The sequence below is a fragment of the Lemur catta genome, chromosome 25 (genome assembly GCF_020740605.2).
Source record: "Lemur catta isolate mLemCat1 chromosome 25, mLemCat1.pri, whole genome shotgun sequence".
Classification (NCBI taxonomy): Eukaryota; Metazoa; Chordata; class Mammalia; order Primates; family Lemuridae; genus Lemur; species Lemur catta.
The window spans coordinates 1,794,583-1,817,669 of NC_059152.1; the positions used below are offsets into that span (position 1 = coordinate 1,794,583).

Below are 23,087 nucleotides of genomic sequence, written 5' to 3' on the forward strand. Positions count from 1 at the left end.
GGTCAAGCAGAAGTTTTTTTTGTTTGTTTGTTTTTTTTGGAAGAGACAGGGTCAGGCTGGGCATGGTGGCTCACACCTGTAACTGTAGCACTTTGGGAGGCTGAGGCAGGAGGATCACTTGAGGCCAGGAGTTCGAGACCAGCCTGAACAACATAGTGAGATCCCCATCTCCACAAAAAAATAAAATTAGCCGAGCATGACGGCGCACACCTGTAGTCCCAGCTACTCAGGAGGCTGAGGCAAGAGGATCATTTGAGCCCAGGAGTTTGAGGTTGCTGTGAGCTACGAGGAGGCCACTGTACTCCAGCACCCTGTATCCAGAAAAAAAAAAAAAAAAAAAGGAAAGACAAAGTCTTGCTATGTTGCCCAGGCTGGACTTAAATGCAATTCCCTGGGCTCAAACAATCCTTCCACCACAGCCTCCCAAGCAGTGGGGACTGCAGGTGAACGCCACTGCGCCTGGCTTAGGTAGAAGGTTTTGAAATCTCCCAGAGGCTAGGCAACAGAAAGCTTTCAACTAGACCTTACCAGGGTTCGCTTCTACCTAAAATTCTGCTCTGCTCACAGCATGGCTGTGGCTCTCCGCCTCTCCCTCTGCAGCTACAGAAGAAAGGCTTTGAGTGTTCCTATCATTACAGACTGCAGAGAGGCTCGTTCAAAAACAAAAATCTGAGAAAATACGTATGCACTGTAATTGAAGATTATAGAAATATTCTGCATCGACTACAGATGTCTCAAGAATTCTTTCTAGCTCATTCACTTTTGTGACAAACATTTCATTCCCCCCCCCAAAAAAGAAAAATACACATAATGAAAAACATGTCTTATGATGACAGGAAATGAATCCTAGAACACATACACTCCCCCCCCCACGCGAAGAACCAAAGTAAAAAGAATGTCGGCAAAACAGGATTCATCTTTTATCATCCCAAACCTCAGACCTTTTATCCCCCTTTCTCTTGGATCAAAAAAGTAGTAAACCAGCCACTGGCTGCAGAGGGTACAGTGAGTGAAGAAACTCGGATGAATCGCAGATAGAGGCAGGCGGCCCAGACCCATCACTGAGCAGCCCTGCAGCCCAACAAGGGGTGAAGCCGGCTGGCCCCGTCCAGTGACAGCCCACAGTCCCCGACAAAGGAAGGACCAAGAGCAACAGAGCGGCGGGAACAGAGAAGGGCGGTCAAGCCTAAGAACACTGCAGAGACATGGGCACGATAACACTCTTTCAACGTTTTCTTCCAGAAACAAGGGTATTTTATGCAGGGATCAAATACTCTCCCCAAACTCAATTTCTGCAACTGGAACTTCCGATGATGAGGCATGGGTATCTACGACCAGGAAACCAAGTTGTAAACTGGCTCAGGCTTCAAACTTCCATCCTTACTAGTAACTACAAAGAAAATGATACCCCAATTTCAAAGCACTTTCTTCTAACTATCTAAACCTCCTCAGTTATTTTCCTTGGAGAGGAACTATTCTTCTCCCTGGAAATTTTAGTGGCAAAGTCAGTGCCCATTACCAACCCCGCAAGGTCTGCTCCCCGGGTACAGAACTGGCTGGCGTCTACACAGACGCATCACTACCAACTCTGACCGTGACGCCCTTCCACTGGCACTGGGGTGGCTCGGCAGTTTGTGGTAATCAGACGGGATTGGGATTACGATGTCCCGTTAGTCCACCGAGAGTACACAGAACAGATAAATCTCAGACTCGAGGATAAACGGGTCTGGGGAAACTCTTATTTAACATTCAAAACATCTAAAGCCACGGTCAGCAGAACAAAGCAAGTCTACACCTGAGTTCAACCTGGTAGTGGCAATGAAAATCGTAAAGTGATAGATATTTTTCACCTACAGCTAGTTGGAAGATGTTTTTAAAAATGCCCTTACAACTTAAAAAAAAAAAAAAAAGGCAGGGCCGGGGGGGAGGTTCCACAGATGTGACAAAGGGCATAAAATTCGCTTTAGGGACCAAATATGTTTTCTGTGACATATTTTTTGAGACAGGGTCTCATTCTGTCACCCAGGCTAGAACGTGGTGGTATCGTCATCGCTCACTGCAACCTCAAACTCCTGGGCTCAAGCGATCCTCCCACCTCAGCCTCCACAGTAGCTGGGACTACAGACGCACCACCACGCCTGGCTAATTTTTCTATTTTTTGTAGAGATGGGGTCTCCCTCTTGCTCAGGCTGGTCTCAAACTCCTGGCCTCAAGGGATCCTCCTGCCTCAGCCTCCCAAAGTGCTAGGATTACAGGTGTGCGCCACTGTGCCTGGGCAACATATTTCTTTTGTATGGTTACAATAAGGTATATTTTAAGTGTAAGCCAAGAACCTATTTTCTCAGTTTCCATAGGTTAGAATGGAAACTTTTGGACATGATGGGAGAATTATCCTTCAATCTAAACACCATCCATGTAGATTTCTTTTCTTCTGACTGCTATTTCCTGTGTCATCCAAAGTACCAATAGATCTTCTACTCTAAGCCTAAGAATAACCCTAAAACCAACCAAGCCCATAACACTACCCAGTTCCTATATTAGTGGTCTCTTTATATCTTTTTAGAATCCTCTCATCTACTACTAAAGACAGTTTTCTTGGACTTGAAGGGTTAAATCAGATTTACAACATGATAAACTATGAGGCTGTCATTTGTATACAGATCTTGATCTTGTGTTTATGGAATAAATGCTAACAAACTTGGTTCTCTAATGAACTATGCAAGCTTTTCTCATAAATTTTATTAAAATGGAAAGCTTTACTCTCTTGGAACTTAATTTTTTTGAGAAAAGGCTGAATTCAGTGACCAGTTCACAGGTATCTTTGAACTTGCTAACTACTAGGAGTTATATGCCTTAACAAGGTGAGACAAAGAGCACTACTCAGATGGTTACGTTTTCTTCACTCCCGGCCATGGAATGAGGCCCGGAATCTTCTCCCTCTGCCTGGGACTCCCGTGGTCCTGCGTCAGGACCCCCAGGGGCTGCTCTGTGCTGTTGATCTGAGCGTTTAATGAGCTTCACAGAACTAGGGGTGCAGCTCAGTGACTGTGATCCTTTGGTGCAAACACTTAACTGAGCTTTCATCTTTTATGTAGTCTGTATGTTAAATCAATCAGCAAGTACTCAAGGCCTACTATGTGCCTTAAATGACACGAATACTTCAGTTTGGAGCATTTATGGGCAACAGAGAACATCTATAGTAACTGAAAGTAAAAGTCATTTTTTCTGTTGATCTTCACATCTGTAAATTCCTTCAGATTTCAATGGACATAACCGATGAGACAACGATTCCTAAAACATCCTAAGTCACCAGAGCAAGTCATTTGTTTACCCTTTGACAATGATTCTGTACTTCGTAAAGAAAGCTGTTTGGAAAGACATAAATTTACATAGTTCATATTGTAGCAGTTTTCAAATATCTCTCCTCACCACAACACTCACTTTTCCTCTGATGTGACTTGACCGTTAGTATTCCTTAAAGAATTTATCCTAGAACTCCACTGATGAATATCCATAACCATCCTAAATTTACTACTTTAATTTTACTTTCTTTTCTAACCAATTTTAGACTGTTTTAAATTTGAAGGTTTCATCTTTCCAGTAGTAACAGATGTAAAAATAAATCTCTTGAGGTCTCAAAAATTATCTGGAAATAACATAAAGGGAACAAACCTAATAATCCACAATTTATTTTGATGCTGGGAACAAAGAAAACCTGCATCGCAGACTTCCGACAGTACTTGGCTTATGTAAGTGGTTTTTCTTCAGGGGTTAATGACTTGAGCTGCTTAGTCAATTCAAATCATCGTATACTCAAAAGGAAAGTATTCTTACATGTAAATGTTCTCCACCACGTCTTTATGTAGCAAAGAAACCTAGAACATTTTTGTTCACTCAGGGTTAAGAAGATTCCTTATAAATACTTGTATATCAAGTTTTGACTTCAAAAGCATGCAACTAACAAATATTAAATGGCTTTCAGTGAAAGTCAGAGGTATTAAACATCATTAATTGCACTGTTCTCTCAGGATCTTTTCCTTATTCCTTAGAGCTTTGGAGAGATGTGCAGACTCCACTTCATCTTCCTATTAAAAACAAAAATGGTACTACCAGGAACAGGTTTGGAGTTTGGAAGTGAATACTAGAGCAAATGTCTTCAGGGAAGTGGATTTTGTAATACCTACATACAGGAATTAAGAGCTCACAGAGAGTTCCTTCACATAGTTTTGCTTATATGGTGTTATTTTTATGCTTATAATCAATAGAATTTAAATAATAATGTAGCTATCTTTAATTTCTTTTTGTGGCCATTGTGACTTTACAACCCCATTAATATAATGGTTACAAAAAGGAATTAAAGAGATCCTGGGCATATTTTTGGAAATTGTGCTTCCTAGGATAAAACTATATAGAATTCAAAAGCCAATTCCCCACAATGGCACTCAAAGTATACATAAATTTAAGACACATAAAAGTTGTAAGTAGGCAAATTTAAAAGGTTAGCATCTGTTACCTAATTCATTTTTGAATGAGAAATGACTTTTAGTTTTTGGACATTCGGATTTACATACGAAGAGAAGCAAGAACCTGAGACAGGACAGAGCAAAAAAAAAAAAAATAATAAGCTGATATTTTTACAACTGTGGACTCTGCAATGGCCGCACATTTTAACGAATGACAGGAACACAGTTCATGAAAAACGGAGAAGATAATGGGGGGGCGGGGGGAGGAGGACAATCTGGGTTTGGTAGAGAAAAAAATATGAGGATTACTGTATTTCTAACGAACACATTAGAATTATAAAATGGAATTCAAAATTAATACTTTATAAGAGATAAAAAGTACTGCTGCTTATACGTAGAACAGTTTTAAGAAATCAGTATAACGTATAGATAAACACAGAATTTACTGGATTTGAAATTCACTACTTGGTAATGCCCTTTACCATACAAAGTCCTTTGCCCTGCAAACTACATAAAGGAAAGTTTTAACTGCATAAATGAGTTTAAGTATCTGACCATGCTGTAGAACAAAAGGAGCAAAATCAAACACTTATCATCATCCTGACTGTAAGAGGAAGACACTGTGTCAAGGCAGGCCGAAAGAAAATAAAAACAAAATAGGAAATACCCAACAGTTATCTCAAACAGAAAGTAGATACATGATCACATATTCCCTTTGTATACATTATTTAGTATTCGTGACTTTTACGAAATCTTTAAAGAACAGTGACGTGATATGTAAACTTTAAATAGTGAAGTCTTGGACTTTAAAAGGTTGTTTTTCACATCCAATATAACCTATTTTAGAACTGACAAATTATTTCAAAAGATTATCTAAGTGTCACAAACAAGCAACATATATATACTGCAATTTTATTTCAATCGCACAAACGAAGTTAGCGTGTAGGAACTTTAAATGAAATAAAATTTAAATGAAATAGTTACTGTAAAAAGAGCAGAGAACGGAAAAATCTAAAGAGTACACCTAAAGCATGAGAATTCAACATTCGTTAGGGTTTCGCCTTCAGTTCTGATTGACACTTGATGCTTGCAAATTTTTAAACAAACTTTTAAATCATGATGACTATTCTGAAGAGATTTCAGCACCAGCACTAAGATTTGTACATTCAATTTGTTTGCAATGGACTTGTTAGCCATTTACATAGTGTATAGTACAGGTTTGTCACAGGTCAGATCACAGTGTTGAGGAAAGCAGTACCTTCCTGTGATTCAAAAGGATCCCTAAGCTGTATTCAGCTTAAGACATCCAATGTACAAGAGCACATAAACCATCATAATAATGTGGTTCTAAGGAACATAGTTTTGATAAAGAAAGTAACTTAGGCTTCTGTTTCCCATTTTAATTACTGAAATCTCTAACAATGACACAATTGTCATGTATGACAGCAAATGTACAGAATTCAATCTAACTTTGTGGAAAGAACACATTTAGCAATCTGGGAGAATGCAAAATGATGGAAAATATAGCGTGATTCAACACTGGTTCTTTTTTGTCATTTTTACACAAGACATCATGTTAATATTAGACCAAGGCACAAAACGTTTAGTGCATAAACCAGTTTAAGATTTAGCATTTTATTTTAGTCTTCTATCTTAGTTTGGACCACCTGTACCCAGTACTCTACCTATATAGACTATTTAACTTACCCAACAAAACCAAAAGAGCTTTCTGACCAGATTTATGGGGGACATAAATGTTTGTATTGTCAAAGTGTTTGCATAACCAAAAGTACAATGATAAAGATGAAAATGCCTCCTATTTCTTTTGGAAAATAGTACTTTATAAGCTTGCTGCATCTTTAATGTCTTTACTATTACTGCACGACAATGAATACCTGATAGAAAAAAAGAACTGTATATTCAAATTATGATAGCTCATCCATCACAGTTTAACCTAAAAATGAAATTTATACAGAAACAGGAACTATTTCACAAGGAAAAAAATTCCCTCATTCAGACTTCTTTGTAGTGGTAAGGCCTGCAAATGTGCCGCACTGAGAAGGCTATGCGACCAACAAGCTTTGCTTTATGAACAGAGATCTCAGTGTGAGATCTAGAAAGCAGGTGAGAGTAAATTATCTCTTCAAAATTTTAGTGAGACATCTGGTAATTGAAGATTTCAAAGCAAATATGGCACGTAATAACTCAAGCATAAATCAAGATGGAGAGCATGGAGAACTTTTGATTTCCTAAATTTTCCAGAAAGCTATCATTGCCACATATAGGATTTCTTCCCTGTTTTCATCTTACCAGTTTCAAAGAAAGGGAGTGGACTACACAGAGACAGCACGTGTGTGCACGGGTACACACACAGGGTGGTGGGCACAGTATCCAATTCCTTTGTCCCAACACCTAAGTCTCACTTTATTTATTAAAAGAAAACTGCAGAACTCCTCATCGGTTTCCCTTGATATAATGATTTCTGTGACCTTAATTGCTGCCATCATTGTTATTTCTTATATTTCAACATAACAAAAGTCAAAAGCAGCTGCTGAGTCAGGAACATGTATCTGAACACGTATAACTGCAGGGGCACCTAGGTAATAGTAACTGCCGAAGTCAGTGATCAAACTTTTGAGTTCCACACCAAGATATAATTCATGTGAAACTCAGAATCATGTTTCAGACCATTGAAATTACGGATTAAAATACAAATAGCTGAAGACATGATGTAAAAGATTAAGTACTTGGTTTTGTAACGTATTTACCAATTAAAGTCACAAAATATTCCTCATTACTATTCATGCAGGTAATTGAGAAAAAAAGACAGTGCAGAAATTAACTTTAAATAAAAAATTATTCCTTCCCTTCCTCCCACTCCCCTATACGCTACAAAATGTTTTCCCTGGGACTAGGCCTTGAAAAGGCCACTACGTATTAGTGTGACATGCATTACTGTCTGCGATTAAAAAAGCTAACTTTGTGGTGATTGTAATTACATTATAAAAATGTCCACATGCATAAATCTAAAAAAGGTTGAAAACCTACAGTAAATCTACAATATATTGTTTTACATTTGACCACTGGTTTGTGTTATGTAGAAGTCATAGATTTGGTAAAGCATTGTAACAATTTAGGAAGGCATCTAAATCTTTAAATTCTGGACGAATTTTATGTTTTAATCTACAAAATTGCATGAAGGCTAATTCGAGAGACTTCCTATCACTCTAAAATTCCTCAAGCTGGACAAATCATTTTTAGGACACTTTCTTATAAATATCAACCTCTGAAAGCACTTACAATTCCATTTGTTCCACATTTTATGATCTTAACCTACACAGGGCTGATCTCAATTATTCATGGAATATCAAATATGATAGGAAGACAAACCTGAGAGAAACATTTGCAATACAATAGCATAACTTGCTAAATTTTTCATGAGTACTCTCTGAAAAAAAACTTCTTAAGCCTTTTTCCTCTTTATATTAGCAATGTATTGTGGAAAATGTGCAATTTTATCTTGACATGGAAATACCTCCATGCACGGTGATCTTGCCTGATGAGTTTAGTATTTTCTGCATAACTGTTACAGGAACTTTTATGCGACACTCTTCCATTCTGTTGTAAAGATCAGAAAAAAGCAGCAAACTGAGGGGGAATAGCTTATCGCCAGAGTCATGGTATCTGAAGGCTTCCAGAGTATGTCGGGTTTTCCCTTCTTGGGACTGTTTGTCTCCATCTTCTTCTGACAGCTCATAAAATGTAGGGGTTTGCTGTTGTTAACAGTTGTTGTTTGTAGCAATTTTTTTTTCTCCAGATTAAAGTCTTATCTCTCCTTAGTTTGCTTCTCTATGCAGTATTTGCCTTGCTCAGTTCCTGCCTGATTGCTGGGTAGAAAAGAAAAAGTAAATATAATGATAAAGTAAAATAAGCTCATGATTCATTCTTAAGTACTGTGTTCAAACTCACAGTAATAAAAAATATATATTGATTTTGCATCTTTCACTGCACAGTTCTTTTACTATTACAAAGATGGTACTAATTTCTATACAGGTGTATTTATTTTCCCTTTTTGTATACAAAATGAAAACACTGATTATCTGGGCCCCAAAACAAGAGGGCAGTGGAATGACTGAGTACAGGTAATCTAGGGAAACATTTGTTCATCTGGTTTTCCATCTAGTAACAGACAACACCTGAATCTTAGGAATATTGTTTACTCCCCATTTTTACAAATAATTTCCATTATATGAAGGAGAGAGCTCCTCCCTGGCATCCTAAGCCAAGTAAAGGGCGAGATACTATGGAAAAGTAATTGCCCTCAAGTAATAAACTGGGTATTTTTAAATTCACATTTTCTAAAAATAACTGTTCTTAAATACTGTTCTAAATGGGTAGCAAATTTGTGTACTTACCATCAATGAGCTCTTCTTTTAGCTTTGCTAATTCTTTTCTCATTTCATCTAAAATGTCCTAAAATATTAGAGAAAAACAGCAATTAAGAAATTAAAAATTACTGCTAAAAATATTGTCACTCATATAAAATTTTAAGAATGTTATAAAATACAATGTGAGTTCTTTTTATTTCCAGTCATAATTCTACTACTTGGAAGACACCAGCTTTGGTAAATTTTGTTTTAATATTATTCTTCCCTTCCCAATCTTTGCTTATTCTAGCCTAGCAAGATATGAAATAAAGTGCTTTCTAAAACTAAAATAGGCCAGGTGTGGTGGCTCACTTGAGGCCAGGAGTTCGAGACCAGGCTGAGCAAGAGCGAGACCCTGTCTCTATAAAAAATGAAGAACTAGCCAGGTGTGGTGGCCCACACCTGTAGTACCAACTACTCGGGAGGCTGAGGCAGAAGGATCTCTTAAATCTAGGAGTTTGAGGCTGCTGTGACCTATGATGAGACCACTGCACTCTAGCCTGGGTGATAGAGCAATACTCTGTCTCAAAAAAAAAAAAAAAAAATTCTGTCATCCAGTGAAAGGTTTGATTCAGACAGTTTCTAGAAAAGCAAATGGCTCTGCTGTTAATGTTGTCCTCTGGCAGCAGTCTGAGAGGTGATGTTTCCAAGAGGAAGGCGTTACAGTCAAGTGGACAGCTGGCTCCTGGCAGATCTGTCATCTGATTTGAAGCATGGGGATTTCTTAGGAGTCACCACAGCTGCCAGACCATGTCTCAAAGAATCTTGGATTTCGCTGGAGGGACCTCAGGGGCTGCCCTGAAGGGTGGGGACGAAGGGGTGCCCCACACAGCAGGCCCAGCCACAGGCAGCTGCTGCACGCTTGGAGCAGGGGGGGTCTAAAATGGGACGTGCTGTCCGTGTGCAACACCCACCAGATCACAGAGATTTAGTACGATAAAAATCACATAAAGGAACTCATTGGTAATTTTCAAAGCTTGACTACATATTTAAAATATTTTCAGTAAATTAAGTAAAATATTAAAATTTTGCCCTTTTCTTTGTACTTTTTAAATGTGCCTACCAGAAAGTTTTAAAATGGAAACTATCAATTAGTTTAATTCTTTCATTTTTACCAATGAGGGAACTGAGGCACTGAGTTACAGAAGTTATTGTATGGACTAACAGATGAATCAAATTCATCTTTAAATTATATCAAAAGTCAAATCTATTCTTTCTTCTACTCCATTACTTCAGATAACCAAGAATTTACCATATTTTCTAGTGTGTTCTTGAAAGTGTTCTATTTTAAAGCATTTTTCAAGAAGAGGGCCGTATTCAACACACAGCAGAACACGGGCTTGGTTATTAACGACCACATGCTTCCTTTTTAAATTATATAACTCTACTTTGCAAATAGCTTTGGAGAATAAAAATTAAGTTTATCTAAAAAAAATATTTTATCTCTTCTGGGAACAGATTTTTCTTTTTTTTTTTTTTTTTTTGAGACAGAGTCTCACTCTGTTGCCCGGGCTAGAGTGAGTGCCGTGGGTCAGCCTAGCTCACAGCAACCTCAGACTCCTGGGCTGAAGCGATCCTACTGCCTCAGCCTCCCGAGTAGCTGGGACTACAGGCATGCGCCACCATGCCCGGCTAATTTTTTCTATATATATTTTTAGTTGTCCAGATAATTTTTTTTTATTTCTAATTTTAGTAGAGACGGGGTCTCGGTCAGGCTGGTCTCGAACTCCTGACCTCCAGCGATCCACCCACCTCGGCCTCCCACAGGGCTGGGATTACAGGCGTGAGCCACCGTGCCCAGCCTGGGAACAGATATTTTAAAACTCACAATCTTACCACCTATTACTTTTTCCTGGATATATATACATATTAAATATAATGCATAACTACCTAAAATACGAATAGTATCTTTTTCTTTTTTATAAAACTGAGATAACTGTACACATTGGTTTTGTTACCTGTTTCACCTAACATGGGCAAGTCTTCACAATTCATTATTAAATATTCTAAATTATGATCCCTTGATGGCTACAGAATCCTCACCATATATTTGCAAACTTCTACACAGTATTTTCTTTGCATAAATTCCTGGAAGTGAAACTGCTGAGTTTAAAGGTAAGACATTTATTTTTCAGGCTTTTGATTTGTTTTCCCAAACTGTCTTACAAAGCAGAAACATACGAGAGTGTCTATTTCCTTACATTCTTCCCAAAATCAGAGTTGTTGGGTCCAATTTTGCCAATACAGTAAGTAAAATGTAGAAGCCTACTGTTTTCTCTACAACTGAATACCATGCACTTATATTTAATCTTTACGCTCTCATACTCATTGGGCCATGGGCCCACTCTCCACCACTGCTGGAACTTTATATGAATTCACTGAACCAGAAATGAGAATTTGAAAAAAATAATACAGTACTATGCTACTAACTTATATAAAAATATTTTAACTCTGGCAGGGCGCGGTGGCTCACGCCTGTAATCCTAGCTCTGGGAGGCCGAGGCGGGAGGATCGCTCGAGGTCAGGAGTTCAAGACCAGCCTGAGAAAGAGTGAGACCCCGTCTCTACTAAAAATAGACAGAAATTATCTGGACAACTAAAATATATATAGAAAAAATTAGCCAGGCATGGTGGCGCATGCCTGTAGTCCCAGCTACTCGGGAGGCTGAGGCAGGAGGATTGCTTGAGTCCAGCAGTTTGAGGTTGCTGTGAGCTAGGCTGGCACCACGGCACTCTAGCCCAGGCAACAGAGTGAGATTCTGTATTAAAAAAAAAAAAAAAATTTTAACTCTATTCTTTTAAAATACATTCAGGATCCCTGTCAAACATATGCACATGGGACATTTTAAAAAAAACAAACAAGTACTAGTAAAAGTCGCCACCGAGAACGCACCTGTTTCAGCCTGTCATAGTCAAGTCCTTCGGTCTGGACTCCGTTGGCACTGGGCTGTGATAAGGGTGTGGATTTTGGTCTGTACAAAGGAAATTTCCAGGACAGGTAAACAACATTTTTGACATTTAATGAGTTCATTAAAACTGGCAGATTGTGTCAACCCAACACCAGATTTAAATACATTTCTTAAATAAAACACACTTTGCTTAAAAGGTAGTTGTCAAAATTATAGGACTGATTAGAACATAAAGCAGAAAATCTTTCATTTTTCTCAGCATTGCAGTTATTTATAAAGAAACTATAGGAAGGTGACAAGATGGTGAGACTTCTTCAGAACAGAGTAGAAGACAGCATTCTTTAGGCATGAGGCAGGTGACCAGGTAACACGTGGCATGTTGACCAAACAGTGATGAAGAGGCCAGCTGAAACATCTGAGGCCCAAATAACATAATCTTGTTTTCTCCTTCTTTTGAAATTTTACATTATCTACTAAATTACCTGGCAAACCAATGGAAGGAAAAATATAAAGACTTGACTACTTTACTCTAACACAAATCAGTTTACAAAGTCTATTATTCCTTGGGTTGCAAGAAGAAAACATTTTAGTAAACATGATCTCTTTGTATATATTTTATTCCATTTCAACATCAAAATAAACAAGAATGTTGGAAACATGATTAATAGGTTAGACCATATGACTCTTTCCCCATGAAATTTTTATGGAGACATCATTTGAATGGTGTTTCAGGTTAACTACATTCATAAACTTATTTTGGTTTAAAAAAAAAAAAAAAAAGGAAATGCCAGACAGAGCAGATTGTCAATTTATTATTGCACTTTTAAAAGTTCAGTTTCTATTAAAATTTTATGTGAAGAAATATACCTAGTGATTAGGTATATTTTAAGTAGTTTTAAATTTCAACATCAAATAAATCAGTCATGGCTCCCTCTCTAAATCTGGCAATAAGAGAAAATCCCCAGTGGAAAACCTAGAACTTTAACTGGCACTCCTCCATTTTCTGGTTTGGTATAGTAAGTGGCCACTCTTTAAGGGCCACAAATCAGTGAAATTTATAACTATTAGGCAAATCATGTGTTTCCAATTTCACAGAGAACCCATTTTAGAAACCTGAACCAAGACACAATAGGCATAATAACTTTTTCAAAGTTATAATTTCATAATTCTTGTAAGACATACAAAACTTTAAACCCATAAGCATTGCTCATGAAGATGAAATACTGAGTTAATTTGCTTTAATATCAAAACGTATCACTGCTTCAAAGATTGTTATGAATCAAGTCAACCAATTTTACTTTATTAGGTATCTGCTTACATGAATAAGGAAAAGAATAACTTTCAAAAAATTTCATTCAGTAAGCACTGAGCTTATTAGGGGATAAGAAGATTTATATGAGCTACATCCTTTCCTCTCGTGAGGATACCCAGTCTTACTTTGCTGAGGAAGACTACTTAATTCCACAGTCACTTTAGATTGGCTGAGACCACAGTATGCACATCATGGGGTTCTGTGTAGAGTCAGGTCTAGAGATTATTCTTGACGCACACTGTGTGTTTCACATATTCATGCTATTTATTCCTGTTCTCCAGAATTAAATTATTAATTACCCTGCTTTTCTTTTACTTTTCACATTTAAGTGGCACAATTAGCTAGTTATTTTCTCCTAAGTTGTATAATGAATACCTCTGAAATTCATACGAACAACTACAGTCTGCTGCTTAACTGGGCAGGATGTTATCAATAGATCCTTATTTACTTAACAATGCAAAAATTTATTGTTATTTAATAAACAATTGTGGAAACATGCAATTTTTAAAAGATTTAATTTCATGCTAACATGCAATCCATCACCACCACCACCACCATGATAATTAACTAAAGGGGGGAACTTTTCATACTGAAGGAAAGAAGTAATCACCACTTTTTTTTAAAAAAAACAACAAAAAGGTTTATTAACATTATCCCAGGGAGCACTATGTGTGAAAGGAGAGAAATAACTGAGAAGATTTATCACAAAAAAATCTCTTTGTTAAATGCTATTTTTCACTCTTCATACTAGCAAATTTTCTAAAGCAGGAAAAAGTATTTCACTATTGCAATATAAACATTTTATGAAAATTTAACTGACAAAATTAGCTTATCAAATATTTTGATTATCAATGGCATGAAAATAATTTTTGAAAACAAGGATTTGGCCAAAGGGTCTGATGACAGAACTCCCTACTCACTGTGATGGACAACCCTCCCACGCATACTATTAACTCCTCTTCACAGCAGACTTGATGTGTGCAGTGACATGGATATATTCCAGTTATTTCTAACCTACATGGGTTTCACTATAACTGATAAATGAAGTATGAGGGTTTTTCAGAGGTTTTTATTACTTTATAATAAGAGTGTTGCCTTTAGACACCTGCCTATAAAATAACTGTACTATAATGTTTAAGTCCCTATTCTGCCAAATTCTATAAATAGCTGAAAAGCATTTAAGGATTTTTCTAATTATCTATTTTTTTAATTAAGAAACAGATAATTCATATCTTAAGTCTTCTTAATTAAAAAATAGTATAATAGGGCTCATTCTAGGAAACAATTTGCTCAGGATGTTAGATATTAGGTTGCTAAAGATTCAATTTACTATAAAATATCTAGGAAATAGAAAGTTTCCTCAAAAGAATGAATTATCCACAATTGTGGCTGTAATACTGCCCTGTGTTCCAGTAACAAACAGTACAGGATCTTCTACTCCACTTTTTAAAACCTTGTCTCATTATCATAAAGAGAACAGCCTTTAAAAAGAAAATGCTGAAGCTACAAATGGCCTAGATAATACATGTGGCCTTAGATTCCCACTCAAGTATTTCTGGTATGTTTACCATTTATATTTATCCTAATCCTACTATAAAGTCATGGAAGGATTTGTTTTAAAGCATGCAAAATAAAGTAAAAAACGAAGGATTCGATCTTCCTAAGTATCTCTGTGGTGATTACCAATCCAGGTAGAAAAAGCTCAGCCCTATCCTCAACATGTTATTTAAAAGTCTCAAATCACAAAGTCACAGCAGGATGATACCTGTGTAATGAATCATAGGACCTGTTGTCAAAAACAATCTGATTTTTCCTTGGAGAATCCCGTCTATGAAGGGGAAAAACCATTTAAAGGGATATACAATAGAACTTTCAAAAATAATTCTCATTATGTTACTGTTCTATAGGTTTTCAGTTATAGCAAGCAAAATAAGAATTAAAGGAGTCCATTAACCTTAAAATAATCGTTATCCCCGATAAAAATCAAGATATTTTAAGACTAATTTTAGTTATGTAAGGATACTATTTATTTGATTATTACAGAAAAAAAAAAAAAGATCATCCCAGAATGGCTACCTTTACAGGCTGTAGGCACAGTAAAACCTACCTACCACAAAGATTCAAAAAGTATCAAAACACAATCAAAGACATTTCTATTAGAGTGACTATACAAGCAACAGGCTCAAAAAGCATAATAAAAATCACCGTAGCTTCAAGTATACAAAATTAACTCTCTTTAGGAGGCATGTAAAGTAATTTTTCCCCCATCCTGAATACAAGATCTGTAAGATCTTAATAAAAACCAGAAGAAGAATTCACAAACTTTCCAATGTTACATTCTAGTAATAGTATGAAGCATTTTTAACTACAACATTCTTGCTTTTACTTTACTATGTCACGTCTTCACTTAAATACAGCATAACGCAATATTCTCATGTACATATGGGGTATTAATCCATCTTACCACTGACATAATTTTGACATGGGTGTTCAGAAGAGAAACAGGTACTTTCACTACAGTGGCAGGATGCGGTATACTTAAATAGAAACATAAAGTAGCCAAAATACTTGCTTTCCGAAGGAACAGGGGAGATAACTTAGGAAGAAAAGCAATGTAGTTCTTAGTCTTTTAAACATATTTTAAAAATCTTTTATGGTTTAAATCTGCTTTTGCTGAAATTTTAAGGTATACGTATTAGTGGCTGGAGCAAATCTATCAAAAGATACACGAGTGGTCAAGAAATAGGTATTTCAGAATTTCTATTCTGGGGAAGGTGAGGAAAACCACCTAAGAGTTGGGACAGGATTACAATGCACTGCTGGACAACGAGAACCAAGGCTCAACTAATCCATATAAAATTATTTTCAAAATGGTGACCTTTAGAGTATCTATTAAATTTCTTTTAGAAGTCTGAAAAAGTCTTTCAAAGAGTATTTTCTCTTTTACTAAGCGAGAGACCAAACACACCAAGGAGCGCACGTGCGTGGGGAGCCTCTTCCATGTGTCTCCTGAGACTTGCCTTTTGCCATCGGTGAGGCTTAGCTTTGGGATCACCAGGGAATGTCTATCATGAAGTGGGCTGAACAGCACCATTCACATCTTCAAGGACAAAATGTACATCACAGTTCTGCTCCTGGTTATGCACGTGATAAATCAAGCCTCCTAATACACCACTGAGAAAAACCCAGAACAACTGGTAGAGACGTGTTAGGAGGCCCCCTCAGGTATCTGAGAAATAGATGTGCAATTTTTCTACTCTATTGAAAAACCATGTCCACTAAAAGCAACTCTCTTCTTTCATGTAAAGTCAGATACGATCATCTTTTAGTCACTTAGGAACTAAAAGCTTTTATACATTCAAAAAGGTCCGGTTTCTCTGTGGAGCTTAAATGATTGCATCATCACCAAACCACCTTTCCTCCCAGCAGAAAGAACCACACAAAAGCCAAAATCAAGTTTAGACTTAGGCTAGCACAGAACAGGTTTGTGATAATGTGAAGGCTACCCTTGTACTTTAACTAGGTTTCTACGATTAAAGACACGTTTGCTTTTTGAGGCACAAATAAGGCAAATGGCTGAGAAAGTAAAGACAAAAAACTTCAGTCTCTAAATACATACCTTTTTTTCCTGGGAAACATGAGCCCTTTAAACTGTCTCATAGAACCAAGAAAAAGTTTCATCTGTGTTAAAGATCTGTGATACAACACAAATCCAGCCATGATAACACAGTACGCGAGCTAAAGGGACAATGACTTCACCTGACTCTGCCCACCTGCCACTTACGGAAACAAGCACTCACCAGTCTCATTTCTGGGCACTGTCTTTGCCAACTTGATTATGCTTAGAAGTTTCAACAGAGATAGAGAAATCCTTCTTTACAAATTAAAAGTTTTAGGTTTTGTTTTGCTTTCTCTTAAAAATTAGCCTTTTCTCTCCAGATGATTTTTCAGCTTAAAACATAAGCTGAAACAAGTTTCTTCCAAAAATTGTATTTAGAAAAAAAATCTATGAAGGATGTTAGTGAGATTAATTGGGGAAATGTGAATATATACTATATTAGATAATATTATTGTTCAATGTTAAATTTCTTGAGAGTGATATAATTGTGTAGGAGATGTTCTGGTTCTTTGGGATTTGTGAACTGCTTTCAAACTATTCAGAGGAAAAAAATTGTGGATGTGTAGATAGTTAAGACAAATGTGACAAAATGTTGACAATCGGTGAACACAGATAATGGGTATATAGGAATTCTTTCAACAACTTTTCTGTAGTTTTGAATGTGTCAAAGTAAACAAATTGGGAGGGATTAAGCTATCTTAAAATTTCAGATAATCTAGCTATTAAATGTAGGGTAGAATTTATCAGACAATCACTAGTAAAAAGATAAGGAGGCTCAGTGCTTATCAGTACTAGCGGGATTACCGGTATTTTATGTGCTTCTTTGTATAATTTCTAATCTTTCTTCAATTTTTTTCTATAACAGTATTAATTTCTTTTTTGATACAGGTGAAATACAAAACTTAGAGAAAAAATTGGTACCTGGAGATAACAGGTGACTTGCTGCCATTCATTGTGTTTGTTCTTTCCCAAGGTTTTCTTGTTGGTTCTTTAAAAATGAGGACCAAAAGTCGTTAAATATCTTACATGTTTCCAGAGTTATTATAAAACAAATAACAGAATACTAAATGCCATTATAACTGTTTATGTTAGCAACGTAGATAAATAAAAATGTTAAATGTAATTTTAAACATTAAAATCTGAAAGGATGCTAATTTGTACAATTTCAGACCTTAAAATGAGAAAAAGTTAATAAGGAAATACGATAAATTCCCTAGGAAAAACTCAGATTGTTAAATCTGAACTATTATAATTCTATACACCAGATGGTAAGAAGTTTCCCTAACAAAGATAGGATAAGAATAAGGGTAGGATAATTTTAATTAATTAGGATAGTTTCAATTAATTAGAATAGGATATTACCTATACAATTTTTAATTACTTTTAGCGCTAATGATAAAACAAAAAATATAATTTATAATGTGTTCATGTACTTCAACATTTCATCTAAATCCAAACAGTCCTCATGGAAAAAAAAATTGAAACAAAATAAATTTCAGAATCATGGAATCCTATTGTACTCCCTTGATTCTTAGACAGTAAGTTCTTAGGATTTGGCAGACAATTCCAGTTAAACATAAAGAAGTTCACTCTAAGCTCCTATTACCATGTGGTGACCCACTGGTTGGCCTTCTGTCGTGCTCGAATTGTGTTTCTAACTTGGGCTGACTCACGAGGTGTCCTCGGCCTCACTGGACAACTGGGCAAACTCAGAAGTGGAGCCGTGTCACGGAGGAAAGCATTTGGGCCACGTGAGAGTCAAGTCCGTGTACGACTTGTGATCTCACTTCACAGTCGTAACTGACTGCTCTGCTCCCAGTTCCCCCACAGCCCCTCTACTGGCCTCTGCACTTCAAACTAAACACAGGAAAAACTAAACTCCAACTCTCCCTGGAGACACTGCTTGTGGTTCTGGATTTCTGTCGCACGCTGGCATCTAGGTGTGAAACCTTGAAGTCATCACTGATCTTGCTTTACTCCTCAATCAATCAATTCCTTCCTTTTTCATTACTTTTTTTACGCCTTCTTTTGTACTCTAATAGCTAACATATTCTCTCAAAGACCGCCACAGTGGTGCCAAGTTCTGGAGTCGGCCAGGGGACATCAAATGTTCCCTGGGTTGGGGACAGACAGAATCAGAAACCTCCAACAGACACCAGCCTGAGCAGGTAAAAAAAGGAAAGTCCCCAATGAAACAGGACAACTGGGCAGGGAAGGAAACAGTCATCAGGTCACTGTCACCCAAGAGGCAGGTGTAAGGATGGGGCAGCAATCTCGAAGTAGGTAACATGTAGTGAGTGCTACCTTTTAACAACTGGCTGAGAGGTCCTTTTGCAATCAGCCAAACCAGAACCATCTTTTGATCTCAAAAGGGCTCATGTGGCTGTGAGGAAGAGCTGTTCAGTCTGGCTCTGAGAGCAGAGACAGTAAGAACTCTTCTCTCGAAGGGGTGCCAATGTGTTTCAGGGGGAGGGCAGGGGCTGGGTTCCCTTCGGAGGGTCTTTTCTGGCAGCAGTATGGTGCTTCGCAACTGGCCGCCGCCCTCAGTCCTCCCGATTTCCACAGCACGCTGCTCAGGTGCCACTTTAGCGTGCCTGCAACAGGGTCAGTGGACTCAATGTCAACCTAATACTTGGAGGATTAAGTCTAAACTCCTGGCCGTTCATAAAAGGCTCTTGACATCTTTTTAGTTTCTAGCTCACTTTTCCAATCTTTCCCGGTAATATTCCTCAAAAAGAATTCTCCACTCAAGCCAGGGAGTCTACGTACTATTTCCTGGCCTCTTCTCCAACTCCGTCCCTTGGCACACGCTGTCCTGACTTGCTGGAATAGCATGCCTTGCCTCACTTTCAGCCAACTAAATACTCTCCAAGGCAAAGGAAAATGTCACTTTTCCCCACAAAGATGACCCAGGTGATTCTATACATGATCTCCCTCTCTGACACAGTACTTAGAAATTCAACACACGGTTGCAAAAGATGAACTTTCACTCCTGCGTGTCTCAGCTGGACCAGGAAATTTTGTGCTCAGGATCTTTATCTCTCGTTTCTTTTTGGCCCTTCAAGTGTCTGACATAAATCCTTGATTTGATATCAAGGATTGCATGGGTGCACACATGCAGGCACACACAAAACTTGTGCTTTAGTTTTTCATATTTTAAATAAGGGGACATATATTCGATAAGGCATTCTTGGGGACATGGATAACCTTCAGGGAATTCAGAAACATCTTAAAATTATGGACAAATCTGTATAAAAATATGATTCTTTCCTGGAGAGAGAAAATCTATAGCTCTTATAATATTCTAAAGGTTCTATGACCCCAAAGTATGGTCCAGTTTTAAAATATTTATGGTCCTAATGACAGCATATATAATTAATTTTGGCTTATAAGAAGGAGGATAAAGGTAAAATAACTGGGTTATAAACAAGTGAGTTTTTCATTAAGGTAACACAAAATGAAGTCTTATTCAGAGGAAAAACAAGGTAGGCTGAAGAAAAATAGTTTACAAAGTCGTAATGTTAATTATAATATAGCAGTCAGACTACTGAGTAGTCACTATTCAATAATAAGAATGAGGAATTTTTTTGAGGGGGGAATAACTTACAATCACAAAAACAAAATTAGAAGTATGTTTTTTTTTTTAAAAAAAAAGAATACTAGATACAGCTGGTAGTCTCTAAATCAAAATACGTAGGAATTAATATTAACATTTCTCCATAATAGTTTCCTATGGACCATTTTCAGATACTAATTCATCAAATTTATTTATGTTACTTCATTCCAAAATAGATAAGGAGGTAAAAAATAGTTCAGCCCTTAGTCTTTAGTCCAAATGAAGAAATGACATGTGAATGTGTAATGATCTCATATTCTCATCTTGGATATAGTACTCATTAAGTACCACAGTGAAACATATTTTATATGTGTATAAGTAACAAATTCTATGCCCAAGAGTTCTCAATGCCAGAAATTTCACAGAATTCAAAAACAATTCCCAAAAGTTTTAAGGAGAATTTTTTAGCTTACAATTAGAAGATTTATTTCCTTGATTATTAATATGACCCAAATGAATGGTTAAAAAAGACAACCTAGTCAACTTGAGAATGTTCTGAAATAAATACTGCTGGCTAACATGCTCACTTAATTTTTATCCTTAAGAATGTACTATTAAAAATACTTTCCATTCATTCAGTCATTCATTTTAGAGATAGGGCCTCACTCTGTTACTCAGGCTGGAGTACAGTGGTATAATTACAGCTCACTATAACCTCAAATACCTGGGCTAAAGCAATCCTTCTGTCTCAGCCTTTCAAGTAGCCAGGGCTACAGGAACATGCCATCAAGCCCAGATAATTTTTTATTTTTTGTAGAGATGGGATCTTGCTATGTTGCCCAGGCTGGTCTTGAACTCCTGGCCTTAAATGATCCCCCACCTTGGCCTGCCAAAGTATTGGAATTATGGGCGTGAGCCACTATGCCTGGCCTAATAATGTATTTTTCTTGTTTTAGTGAATAACCTCAAATTATTAACAATACATATAAAATGTGTAAAAATATGGTTTTCAAAGAGAGTCATGAGAAAAAAACTTTTGCATTTTAACAGATCTCTTAGTATCAGGAAGAAAGCAGCAGCTTATGGGATCACAAAAGGCAGTTGGGGGGGGGGGGCGCACGGGGAGGGTGGAAATCAACGCTTTCAAGTATGAACAAATAACTTTAGCATTTTAGTGACTCATCAGTCACTTGGTCCAAACAACGGTGAGGGGGAATTTTTAATTGGGGAGTATTACTATTTACAGAAAATTTATATAGGTTAAAGTATTTCTCCTGAACTTACCAGGTGTACTTATTGAAGAGGCCTTAGAAGTTACAGGCTCTGAATCCTCCTAAATACACAGAAACATTTATGTTAATGCCACATCTATCAGAAACCTGTTGCTGTACACAGTAAGCGCTTCTCTCTTCCACTTCCAACATTCTTTCTGCCTCCCCCCACTTTTTCCTTCCTCCATCTTTTGTCCCTTCCATTTGGCTTAGACTTTTTCTTTCTCTTCCCTCCCTAACATTTTCCCCCTCAGCCTTCTCCACAGCTCCTTCCCTCACGTGTTCCTCCTCAACGAGAACTTGCACTAGCCACTGCCACCAAGCCAGAGGTAGAACAGGGATAGAGGAACGGCACCAAGGAAGGCCAGATGTTGCCGGGGAAACAATTACGTTGTTTGTTGAACACCAACAGCAGATAAAGCAGAGTTTGCCCGGCTGAACTGGGGCGGGGGGAAGAATGTGACACTCTTAAGGGGTATTGCTAAGAACCACAGAGCTCCTAGAGGAAATGTATGAAAACTATTCATTTAGTCTAATTCCTTCATTTTAAATTAATGGAAGGAAACTGAGATACTAAGAAATGAAAAAAACGAGTAAAAGGTCTTTCGCTCATTTAAAGGTAGGCTTAGGAACAGAATTAAACTGCAGGTTTGAACATCAGTGCTTTCCTATAATTCTACACACTCAATTCATTACGTTAAGAATGCCATTAAAAATTTATAAATAACATTCAAAACAAGACACTTTTAACATGTGAATAGTTAAAAAAAAATAAGCAAATAGTTCAAATTAAATAATCTGACACAATGTCCTGAATGAGCTATGCCTGAATTTCACGTAAGGTGCTGGAGACTGTCTGTATCCACTTACACTTTTGTCCTCTTTTTGTTCTGTTTCTATTGTTGATCCCTTTTCAGCAATTCTTCTCCTACAAAGAAGGCAAATTGGTTTTTAAAAATATCATCTAACTCTTGGCATAAAAACTACTCCTTCTCTAAGAGGGAAGAACTGTACCTAGTTGTTATATTTGGAATAAAATTCACAAAATCTTCTCAATCTGGACACGTTCCCCATAAAGAAACTCCTCACCTCCTGGCCAGCAGGGCGCTCATTTCTTCCATTAAGCCACCACCCCCCAGAGGCAGGGGTCCGTTTCCACGACCCGAATCTGCTTTGGATGAGGCCGAGTTCACACCAACGGCACTCCCTCCACTTGGGAAAGACGTATCCTCCATCTTAATGAGAATATACACACATTAAAACTCCTACGTTAGACAACCAAATGTTTATTAATATAGTACATTCAAAGCAGAAGGATACATCAGCAGTAATTTTAAAAAATATTACCTAATTCTTAAAACCTTCTTAAGAACCAATAGAGTAATACCATTGACTTTCTAAATCAATGGGAGTTTATCAAAATTAACACCACCAGTAATGGGATGAAACAACATGACGTCTCCTCCTTTGTACAATGAGGACACAACTTTACTTTGGTGGTATGACGGCCAAAAAAAATGCATAACCTGC

General features: G+C 37.2%; 1 protein-coding gene across 11 annotated transcripts in view; it reads right to left on the bottom strand.

Annotated features, from left to right (window-relative positions):
• Positions 1-4,807: 4,807 nt before the first annotated feature.
• The window catches only part of ENAH (ENAH actin regulator), a 100,453-nt gene continuing 82,173 nt past the window's right edge, over positions 4,808-23,087 (bottom strand). For 6 of the 11 annotated variants that reach the window (XM_045537118.1, XM_045537124.1, XM_045537120.1 and 3 more), the window contains 8 exons: positions 22,647-22,792; positions 22,428-22,485; positions 21,571-21,619; positions 17,652-17,718; positions 14,877-14,939; positions 11,784-11,862; positions 8,879-8,936; positions 4,808-8,350 (listed from right to left, as the gene is read on the bottom strand). In XM_045537118.1, coding sequence (XP_045393074.1) covers positions 8,313-8,350; positions 8,879-8,936; positions 11,784-11,862; positions 14,877-14,939; positions 17,652-17,718; positions 21,571-21,619; positions 22,428-22,485; positions 22,647-22,792 — 558 coding nt within the window. In that variant the 3' untranslated portion in view covers positions 4,808-8,312. The remainder of the gene's footprint in view (positions 8,351-8,878; positions 8,937-11,783; positions 11,863-14,876; positions 14,940-17,651; positions 17,719-21,570; positions 21,620-22,427; positions 22,486-22,646; positions 22,793-23,087) is intronic. The other 5 variants (XM_045537129.1, XM_045537127.1, XM_045537122.1 and 2 more) reach the window with 1 other exon arrangement.